The 11657-nt window shown below is 47.0% G+C and overlaps 1 protein-coding gene across 4 annotated transcripts in view; it reads right to left on the bottom strand.

The window, feature by feature from the left end:
• Positions 1-1842: 1842 nt before the first annotated feature.
• WDR91 (WD repeat domain 91) overlaps positions 1843-11657 on the bottom strand; it is a 29471-nt gene continuing 19656 nt past the window's right edge. For all 4 annotated transcript variants that reach the window (XM_064373286.1, XM_064373290.1, XM_064373296.1 and 1 more), the window contains 4 exons: positions 9514-9622; positions 8600-8712; positions 7121-7318; positions 1843-4335 (listed from right to left, as the gene is read on the bottom strand). In XM_064373286.1, coding sequence (XP_064229356.1) covers positions 4171-4335; positions 7121-7318; positions 8600-8712; positions 9514-9622 — 585 coding nt within the window. In that variant the 3' untranslated portion in view covers positions 1843-4170. The remainder of the gene's footprint in view (positions 4336-7120; positions 7319-8599; positions 8713-9513; positions 9623-11657) is intronic.

Here is an 11657-nt window from a genome sequence, read left to right as displayed (position 1 = left end):
CTGCCTCCACTCTGCAGTCCCGAAGCTCAGTCCTCACCCAGAGAGGAGTTGACTCAGAGGGCCTAGGTCTCTACCTTCCACTTAAGAATCAAGCTAGAAGCTCCTGAAGCAGAGGTTTGCCCAGAAAACGGTAGTCAGCGATAGTCCTCTCCGAATCATAATTTGATAATATATTGCTCATCCATACGGCTGCTTACAATTTAAGAAAAAATATTAGCAGGCCCTCCTCCCAACCTGTCTGGCCACGGGGCACACCTTTGCCAATGCACCTTAATTTCTGTCAAAAGTCAAGACAGTGATACTAGTGACTCCTCACTAAGGCGCCTCCCAAGCCCACAGTGCTGCAGTCTATGCAGACAAATTTATTTCACCCTGGGGTGCATATTAAATACATTTCGCCATCAGCCCCGGGCCGCGAGGGACAGAGTCCAGATAGCAAGGCTGAAGGGGCGGCCCCAGTGCCTTCAAGTCACAACCGAACCGCCGCGGCTAGGGTGCGTGTAGCTCTTCTGGAGGGCAGTCTCGCGCGGGACTCGCGCCGCCGCCGTGAGGGATTAGGGTCACTGACATCCAGGGTCCCGCCTCTCACCCGCTGAGCCCCGACAAGCCCAGGTCTCACGGGCTAGGGTGAAGAAGCATCGTTTCCTTGTGAATAAAGGAACATAAAATACTTGGCTATTCTGCCTTGTCACTTTCGGGGGAAAAAAATCCTTGGCAATTAGAAGAACTGACAGAGAGGCTTAAGGTCCAAACTTCAGTCAGGCTTCTGAGTCTTCGGCGAGGCCCGTCTGTGCGCTTCCTTGTAAAATCCAGTCTTAGCAAAAACCCCTTTCCCCTTGGGTATCTGATCACCCTCCAAGCCTTATCAGGCTCCTCACCCTCTACCATCCCAGAGTAGTCTATTGCCCTGGCTTGTCTTCAGCAACAGTCCTGTTAGGTCAGTTTCACCAGAATCCCTCTTACCCTGATGGCTCCTCTTAGTAATTTTCTATTCACAGACCCCACCGCCACCCTACCCTGCTCCTTGACTATGAATTCCCACTGTGCACCCCGTATTCAGAGTTGAGCCCAATCTCTCTCCCCCATGCAAGACCCCATTGCAGTGGTCCCTATACCTATCAAGATGGTGGTCTTTACTGTGCTTTAACAAGTATCACTAAGTTTTTCTTTAACAGAACCACCCCTTGCACATTTCATTTCTCTCCTTAAAACCTCTTTCCATAGCCTGCTGAAAATGAGTCCGGAAGAGCTGCAAACAAGTATACATAAAGAGCTATCTGAAGGGAGAGATGCTCCCTGCCCCAGGCAGGGGTCAGGAATCCAAACTGTGTGATTTGCACAGATTGGAGTCAGCACCCAAAGCATTTGGGGGGATTGGGGAATTTTTTTTTTAACTGACAGCGAAAATGTTATTTATCATAAGAGGTAATGCATATCAGTTAGCTAGATATAATCATTCTGCATTGTATTCCACAATGTATACATATTTCAAAACATTATGTTGAACTCCTAAAACATTTGAATGGGGACTGGCTATGAGGCCCTCTCCATTCAAATACTTGCCCTCAACTCCCAGAACATATCCAAGGCCTGACGGAGGCCATGAAGCAGAAAAGGCAAATACTGGCAGGTATCTGAAGAGAGGGAGGAAGTGGGGAGTGCACCTGCCACCAGGCCCTCCGTGCAGCCCTCCCCAGAGCTGAGGGTCAACACCTGGGCTGGAAACTGAGGCTGGGACTAACAAAGAGGTTTCTTCTATGCCGCCCTCAAGCAAGACAATGGAGAAGTCTTGCTTGGGTTCTTGGGCAGATGCCAAGCAAGTCTGTGGAAGGAGAGAGAAGCTGAAGTTCCAACATGCTTTATTTGAGGACGAGCACTCCCCTGGGGGGGAGGAAGAGGTGGCATGAGAGGAGCGCTGGGTTCAAATGTTCTTTGTGTCTCTGTGATCCTTAAAGGATCTAAGCAAACTGTAGAGATGGTATTAAGAGGAGAGAAAAGGTAATAAGACAAACTTTGAGATGAAGAGAGGAAACATTAATACATTCTCACTCCAATGAAACCCATAACCACCTTTCTAAATGTCCTACAGAGTCACTGCATGAGATAAGATCACTGTTTCAATACAGAAGATGGGGAAAAATAATAGATGAAGAAATCTTGGTTTTCTTCATTTGCAGGGAGGATTACCAGGGTAGAAATGGGTAAAAATCAGTAAATAACTACTTACTACTGTCTCTGGTGTTTCAATCAAGCCACTTAAATACCTCCCTGCTTTTCCCTCAACTCCCAGAACAGAGCCAAGACTTTAATGCCAATTTATTTTGTGCTTTTCCTAAAGCAGGTAACCAGGAGTATCCCTACTCCAGCCTTGTGCCCCCAGAACTGGGCTGGAGCTCAGAGACTAAAATGACTCATGGCAGCTGCTTCCCCATCTCAGTGATAAGGTCACCCCTGCCAGGCACCGAAGACCAAAGCCCCGGCCCTTCACTCTAATAGTGACTCCCATAAGCTCTGCCTCAGCTGTGAAAAGCAAGAGGGAGAAGGGGAGCAAGTCTCTTGTTGCTCCTCACCTAATGGGAGGATCTGCCTCTTTAAGGTCCCACCCCAGCCAGGGAGGAGAGGGCAGGCCTCAGGCCGGGTGTGGACACAGCTGGTTGATGCTCAGCTCAGCCACAGGTGGATTCAGTCACAGCTGGGCTGGCCTGAACCCCAGGTGCCCACCAGCAACTTGGCCCTATTGCTCTGAACCTTCTCACCATTCATCAGCAGGCGGTGCAGGCAGCCGTCACCTTTCCACAAGGATGTTCAGTGGAGGAAGGAGAGGAGCCACCAAATGAAAGAAGTACAGGTTGAGCATCCCTACCCAAAGATCCAAAATCCTCCATAACCCAAAACGTTTTTTTTGTTTTTTGAGACGGAGTCTCCCTCTGTCATCCAGGCTGGAGGGCAATGGTGTGATCTTGGCTCACTGCAACCTCTGCCTCCTGGGCTCAAGCGATTCTCCTGCCTCAGCCTCCAGAGTAGCTGGGATTACAGGTACCTGCCACCACGCCCAGCTAATTTTGGTATTTTTTGTAGAGATGGGGCTTCACTATATTTCCCAGGCTGGTCTCAAGTTCCTGACCTTAAGTGATCCACTCACTCACCTTGGCCTCCCAAAGTGCTGAGATTACAGCCGTGAGCCACTATGCCCAGCCCCAAAATTTTGAGTACCAACATGACACCACAAGTAGAAAATCCCACACCTGAGCACAGTCAAAACTTTGTTTCATGTACAAAATTAAAATACTGTATAGAGTTACCTTCAGGATACATGTATAAGGTATATATAAAACATGAATGAATTTCATGTTTAGACATAGGATCTACCAAGATACTTCGTTATATATATATGCAAATATTCCAAAGTCTGAAAAAATCTAAAATCCGTAACACTCCTGTCCCAAGCATTTCAGATAAGGGACACTTAGCCTGTCTTAAGAAATAGCAGCCACTGGCTGTAAAGGAGCAGCCAGTGGCAGAGGCCTCAGCCCCTGCCCTCACCCTGAGAAGGTTCTGTAACAAAAGCTGCCAGCTTTCAGGGACGAAAAAGAACTTTGTGGCCTTGAGCTAAGCCCAGAGAAACAGGAACTACAAAACCTTGTCACCCAGCAGAATGGACAGAGAGCTGACCTTGCTCCATGGCCGAGCAACAGGAGAGGCTGGGTGAGGTTCAGCTCAGGGCCAGCAGAGCCAGGCAGGATGGGAGGGCTGTCACTGAAGCAAAGTGACACAAATCCTAGAAAGAGACATTAGGGGACCACAAGAGCATTCTTTTTTTAAAAAAAAAAAAAGAAAAATGGGCACATATATACAAAATACTGTCAGTTTCTACTGGGTCAACACAGTAGCCACCTCAATGTTTCTCCTTCCTCCGGAGCTTTCCTCCCACAGTCTCATGTGTACTCCTGGCGCAGCCATGATACCAGTCTCTGGGAAGCATATGCCACCTACTCCACGTGGGTCCCGTTCTAGTCACCACAGATGGAAGTGCCTAAGCCCCTTGGCCAGCCTTTCCCTGCAGAGTCACTGCACTGGCAGGGAGCTGGAGTGGAGCACCCAGTTTTCTTGTCCTGTATCTCCCCAACCCCAGATAATACTGCTTCCTCAGGTGGCCCTTGGGGCAGGCCATCAGGCTTTATGGGCCAGCAGGGTAGTCAGCTTGATCTTGCCATCCATGGAAGCAGTGAGGCAGGTCCCACAGTCCATGGCAGTGCTCCAGTCTACGGTGACCACAGGGGCTCGGTGGCCACCCAGGCTCAAGCAGCTCTCCAGAACCTTCTCATCGCCACTCAGCTGCAAGAGGACAAGAGAGAGGAGGAGGCGTCAGCAGACACCACTAACACACTTGATCCACTTTCAGTGGCCAACCTGAGGATGTGGCCAGGCACACATGCTCGCCTTTCCAGAAAGTCCGTTTAACTTCTAGAACCAGGAAATGCCTTCAGTTTCCCAACTACAGCTGGTCCATCTGAAGCGGAAAACCAGCCCTTGAGAAGCTCCTTAAAAGATGCCATTTTCTCAGCCACCTTGAACTTGCTGTGGGCTGGTGCCTCCTGCACAGACACTGGTTGTTCTCACTACAGCATCACTTCTCACTACCTGACATGTGCTCATGAATCTGCTTATCTGTTGAAGGTTCACGTCCCATGCTGGGGAATGCAAGCTGCAGGACAGCAGGGCCTCAGGCAGCTCTCTCCTGCGGGAGGGCCAGCCTGCCACACCCAGAACAGTGCTAGCCCCCTGGGGGAGCCTTCAGTTAATGCAGAAACATGGCTCTCCTCTGAACCCCAGTGCTAGCTAGCCAGCAATCCTGTGTGATAGGGTGCTAGGGCACTAACACGGAAGAGAAGTTAGGAGCAAACTAAATTGCCATCAGTACCGCTATGTATAACAACTGCGAACAGGAGACAATGCAATATTCAGCTTTCATAGCGAAAATACTCACAAAAACCATAAATTAAATGTTTATAGATTGTAAAAGTGGGACGTGAAGTTCAATATATTCCTTAAGTGATTCATTATTCACATTTTAAAAATTCTATGGAGGAAAATCTTTCAACCCACTAACTGATCATACAGCAAGTCTGACTGACTGTAAATAATAGGAACTGATCAGATCAAATGACAAAGGCTGCATGATTAAGAATAATATACATACACATACACAGACACATATAGCCATACAGAAAGCAAAGTACTGAACAGCCCACCAAAAATACAACGAAAACAAACCTTTCAAGAGTTAAATAAGATCAGGCTTGTAAATGGAAAGCGTTTTACAGTGTCTCCACTGGGAAATATCGGTTATGAGAAATGATGGAGCTAATTTTGAAGGAAGGGCAAAGGCAGCTGACATAATCCTGCTCCACAGAAAAGAGGAGCCTAGCTGACAGCGAGCCAGGTCCTGCTGTGCACACTTGAGGCTACACTCTAGGAGGCCCCACTTCCTACCTCAGCACACGCAGTACCCCTTGCCTCACTGTAAGCTCTTGCTCACCTCTGCCGATGTGGGGCCCCAAGACCTGCCTTCCTCTCCGTCTACCCAACAACTCCTCTTCCTCCTCTCCTCCTGCTTCCAAGGCCTCCAATCCACAGCCTCCCACCTCCCCAAGGACGCAGTCCCCGCTTCTCTGAGCTGCTCAACTCCGCATTGCTCTCCTTTGTTGGTACTGTGTCTGAGTGTGCACCCCAAGAGAACAGAGATCATATTCTGTATCTCCTTCATACACGCCACAGTGCCTGGTCCAATGCCTAGCACAAAACTGCCATCCAAAACACATGCCCTTGACTGGTCAGTGGGCTGTGGCAGCAAGAGCTGCTGAGAATATCCCACCTTGAAGGACTATGTTCCTACACAACCAGCACCACTGGGCAAATAACTGAAAAGTATCATGCAGGCTTAGAATGGACCCACTCGGTACCAGGCACAAGAGCTTAGGCTATGCCACAAACCCTCATCACTAGTCAAGGTGATACAAATAAAATAGAAGACACTTATACTTAAAACTACATGAAATAAGTTCTGACTTAAGAACTAAAACAAATGTGTAAACTGAGGGGTAGAAAATAATGCGGACAACTTACACTATGGCTTGACAGATCACACCCTCAAATTTATGTCTCTAACATGGACTGGGTGGGGAAAAAAAATAGAATGAATAAGACCTACTATTTGATAGCACAACAGGGTGACCATAGTTGTTAATAACTGTGTATTTTAAAATAAAGAATGTAACTGAATTGTTTGTAATGCAATGGGTAAATGCTTGAGGGGATGGATACCCCATTCTCCATGATGTGCTTATTTCACATTGCATGCCTATATGAAAACATCTCATGTTGCCCATAAATATATATACTTACGGATGTACCCACAAAAATTAAGAATTCAAAACATTTTTTTAAAAACATGGACTGGAATATACTTGACCCGTGACACATTCAATAAATTAACAAATCTACATCAGATTAGAGTTCTAAAGTAAACCACCTAGCTGGGACCTGGATGAGGACATGTTCCTCCATCCCAGCACTCCCCGAACTCTTCTCCCTACTTCTGAGAGATTTTTATAATAGGTTATTCCCACGGAAAGAAGGGAGAAAAAGGGCAGAATCTTGTCAAGGATGAGCAGGGAATGGGGGGTCTCATGCCCCAATCCTGCCTTTTCTACCTACCTGAGCTGCAAAGCAGCCCTGGCCAAGACTGCAACAAGGAAGCTCTAAGCCACACTTGTCCACCCTGTAGCCCACAGGCCACATGCAGCCCAGGACGGCTTTGAATGAGGCCCAACACAAATCTGTGTTTTAAGAACATTATGAGATTTTTTTTTAGCTCAGCAGCTATCATTAGTGTTAGTGTATTTTATGTGTGGCCCAAGACAATTCTTCTTTCAACATGGCCCAGGGAACGCAAAGGACTGGATACCCCTGCTCTAGGCGCTGCCCATCCATTGTCAAAGACATCTCCACAGCCATGCAGCTTGGAGACAAAGGGCCATGCTCAGCGGCCATGGTCCAGACCTCCAGGGAGGAACCCCCGCCCACCACGATACCGCCACCCCCCACAACCACCACTTACCTTGTAGATGACGCCACCTGTGGCAGAACACGTCAGCATGTAATTGCCCTCTGAGTCGAAAGCAAAGAGTCGGCCCCTGGGAACTTGAACCTGCTTGTAGCCGCTGTATCCAGACAGCACAAAGGGGCCGGTGGCGTCCGAGGGGAGGCTGTACTCGGACACCTTGAGGCCGCTCTTGTGGATGTTCCACTGGATGAACTGCAGTCACAGGGCACAAGTAGAGTGCTCTCAGCAGGGCTGGCCAATGCAGGCCTCGAGGAAGAGCAAGGACCCACATAGAGCAGAGGCTGGCAAGGGCGGCCCACCTCTCCCAGCCACAGTGCTGACATCCTTGAAAAGCTTTTCAAGTGCCAGAGGCAGAAAAGGAGCTTAGGGTGAGAGGTCTACAAGTCTCGTCTCTGGCCAACATGATTTAAGCATTTTTTAGGGAAGAAAATCTAGAAAAAGAGGCAGCAACCTCGCATCAAAGCCCAACCCTTCTCTTTCCCTCTAGTCTGACCCTAGGAGAGGAAAAGGGACAGCAAGTGGCTTTGCCTGGATTCCTGGTCCCTCAAGCAGAAGGAATGTTTCAAGTGATCAATTATTATTATATACTCTAACTCTATTATTATTATAGAGTTAGAACCCAAATAGATTTTTCTGTCTGAGGAATGAGGTACAGAGAACAAATTCCACATATATTTCCAGTGTCTTAGGCATACAATCAACTGAACACTGGGCGATGCCACTATAAACTCAGCTCCTTACCAGAGCAGACATCATCCCCTAGCCTACCCTATGGACAGGTGACTTGGCTGTGACCACCTCTTCACTGTGAGCATCCCACATAAGAAGGAAGTCAAGCTTTAACGTAAAAGTCCCTTCCCATACTTTTCAAATGAAGAATGTATTTTGTAGTTAATCCTTTCAATGGATAAAAAGATAGTATCCAATCCAAAAGGTGCAGGCAGGCACACATGGAAAGGGCATCCTTTTTCCACCTCTGCCCCTGCCAGCTCCCCGTCTCAAGCGGTCACTGTTCCCGGTTCCTAACCCTCTACAGAGGGAATCTACTGGGGGCACTGATTTTTCCTTTTTTTCTGGCTTCCTTTTCACATCTTTGGGCTCTGCTGGGGTCTGTATGCATCTAAGCTGTCCCTAGCCACTCAGCAAACTCTACACATCCATGAGTGGACACATCCTGGACCACTCATTACCAAGCCCAGCAAAGCAACTCAGCCCTAAATACAGACCCCACAGATCCATCTATGGTAAGATGAGTAATTTTTGGTACTTCTTTTCATAAGAACAGCAAACTCCCGCTGAACTCACTGAAACCTCATACAGATTGTAAGATGAATTACTAGTTTAACCCTATTCTACAGATGAAGCTGCAAAAAGAGGCCTGAGGTCGTAGAGCTAGTAACAAGTATGGCACAACCGGCAGCCGGCCCACATGTCATCCCGGTGCTCTCTTATCTGAATTGTGTGGCTGCCTACCTTCCCGTCCTCGCCGATGCTGTACACAGTGTTCTCATCATAGCTGAATTCCACAGAGTAGACCTCCCCGTAGTGGGCCCTCCAGCTCATCGCACACTCATGCTGCTGCATGTCTGAGGCAATGAGACATCACCGATCACATCCTGACCAGGGCTCTGCAGAAGGCATCTGCCTGCAGCAAGAGGCCCCCTCCCCCTCTACTCAGGCTGATGGCTGTTCTGGAGGCCAAGGGTACCCAGGACCCAACGAGTGCCATAAAGCTGCCCCTGCCCAAGAGGTCAGGCTGCTTCTGAGAGGCATCAGAGCAGCATCTCTGAGCCTCAGAAGCAGCGTCTTTCACCAGGTCAAAAATGAGGCTCAGGAGTCCCTGTGGGGAGCTCATCTGGGGATCCCTATGTCTAAGAAGACACCCAAGAAACTGACCTCTGTAAATTCCCCACAGGCACCCTGGGAATCCCCTAAAGATATAGTTACCTCGCCCCAGCCCAGGTTCTGGGAATATTTCCTGGGGACACAGCCCGACCTGTGGATTTGTACACAGCATGCCAGGGTATTCTGATGCTTTTGAGAATGAACTACCCAAAGCAAGTGGGCAGGATGGCAGTACTCCTGTGTGCCTTCCTGGATCCCACACAGGTGACAAGGACTCAGATGGAACAGCTCAAGACTCAAGGACCGCTGAGCTCCACTCCCTCCCATGTCTATTGACACTAACTATGGGTGAGTTTATTATGGTGGGTGTTTTCAAAACGCTGACCAAAGTTAAGCTCTAGTACATGCATCTGAAGTCAGGGTTTGCAAAAGCCTCTAGCCCAGCTGGCAAAAAAATCCAACACTGGCAAAAAAAAAAAAAAAAAAAAATCCCTGGGACATCTAAGGAGGGATCAGGGATTACTATGAGCACACTTGCATACCAAACAGCCGGATGACACCATCCGCTGCCCCTGTGACCAGCAGGTTCCCATTGTGATTGAAGGCTGTACAGTTGATAGCGATAGGTTCTGGATCCAGGGAGAACTGGAGCTATTGAAACAAAACAAAAAACACCAGTAGCAGATCTTCACTCAGCCCAGGCACACTGCTTATTCCAAAGCAGATGGGTGCCCCAGACTGGGTTTTCCACCAGCTCCTCCCTTATGTAATCTGGAAATGTAGATCTGAGCTTTTGCCAAAGTGCTGTGCCAGTGACCATCTGTGCTCTTTTGAGAACAAGGTCTCCGTGCCTATACACATTCTGGTTTCCATAGAGAGAGAATCCGCTTGCTCCATTATAAAATATATAATACATATCTTAGCAACCTACACTTCACCCAGAATGCATTCCAAGCAAATTCTCATTGAAAAGTCTTATTGTCATCAGAAAATAACACTTCATCGACCACCTTTCCTGACAGACAACACTAAAAAATCTACCAGCTCCCCACAGAAACACTTAGAAATACAGTAGCAAACAAAACCACCTCATAGAACACAGGGTCTATTAATTAGATAATTAATGAAGACTATCACTTCAAACAATACGGAACCCAGGGAACCCTAAATAATCCTACTGAAATTAAAAATGCAAGATAGAATGTTATTTAAAATATACACAGAGGGGCCGGGCATGGTGGCTCACACCTGTAATCCCAGCACTTTGGAAGGCTTAGGCGGGTGGACCACGAGGTCAGGAGATTGAGACCATCCTGGCCGACACAGTGAAATTCCGTCTCTATTAAGGATACAAAAAATTAGCCAGGTGTGGTGGCACACTCCTGTAGTACTTGGGAGGCTGAGGCAGGAGAGTCGCTTGAACCCAGGAGGTGGAGATTACAGTGAGCCGAGATCTCGCCACTGCACTCCAGCCTAGGCAACAGAGCAACACTCTGTTTCAAAAGAAAAAGAGAAAAAAAATATACACAGAGTACTGAGCTAGCAAATAAAAAATCCTCTAAAGCCAAAACTAAGAGAAAGCAAGAACCCAGAGAATCAGCACACTCCAAAGCTGGCTTTCACTCTGGGGCATTAATCAGATCTGGATGACTCAAGTTCCCATTCTGCTACCCATGAAGAGCTCATGAGCCTGAAGACAACAATGTGTGATCTGTTCAAGGTCAGGCAGTAAGAACCCGTCACATGGAGTTGGGACTCCAAAGAGCTATACCCTCAGTGCAGGAGTGAACTAGAAATAAACATACTTCAAAGAGAGGGAAAACAAGAAAACTTACCTCCCTGGAAATTCATAACCACAAGCTAGCCCTGACATGGGCTTATGACCCTAATTCACAATCTTTATTAATTTATTTTAAAACTGTCAGGAGTTGGTAGTGCCCTGAGGAACCTGGCAAAAATTAATGCAAATCCAAGAAATGCACCTCCAATACAAGCCTCAAAATATTCTCAGAGATAATGGTTCAAGAAACAACACCTTGATCATAATTCATAAGAAACAGGAAAATAAGGCAAAAGGATCCAGCACCCAGAACCAACAGAGCAGAATCAGACCCACAAAGACTTCAAACATTAGATTTATAATGCAGAACATACGAGCATATTCAATTGTTCAACAAAATAAAAGAAGGAATTGAAAATATGGGTAAAAATGAGAGACTACAAACATGACAAAGCAGGTTTGAAGAAAATGAAGCTGAGCTTCTAAAAATGAGAAACACAATAACTGAAATTACCATCCTAATAAATAGATGAAACAGAAGATTAGATATAGTAGAGACTAGCAAACTGATAGATCTAAAGAAATTATTATCAAGAATGCAGCAAAGTGAAACAAAAAAGAGGAAGAGGCAAGTTCTAACACATACGGAATGGGAGTTCCAGAAAGCAAGAGATGATCAGAGAACTGCAATACTGGAAAAAATGATGACTGAGAATTTTCCAGAACTGGACAAAGACACAGATGCTCTGCTTCAGAAACCAAATCCCAGGCAGAACTTTAAAAAAATAAATTTTAAAACTTAAAAGTCAGAAAATCTACATCCAGAGAGCCAGAAAAGAAGATTTTAAAAGCAGCCAGAAAGAAAAGACACGAAAGGAATGCCAATTACACAGAGAGCTAATGCTC

Source organism: Aotus nancymaae, unplaced genomic scaffold (genome assembly GCF_030222135.1).
Source record: "Aotus nancymaae isolate 86718 unplaced genomic scaffold, 86718_ANA_hifiasm-v0.15.2.pri h1tg000002l, whole genome shotgun sequence".
In the NCBI taxonomy this organism is placed as follows: Eukaryota; Metazoa; Chordata; class Mammalia; order Primates; family Aotidae; genus Aotus; species Aotus nancymaae.
The sequence above is the reverse complement of the archived record's forward strand: the minus strand, read 5'-3'. Positions and strand labels throughout refer to the sequence as shown.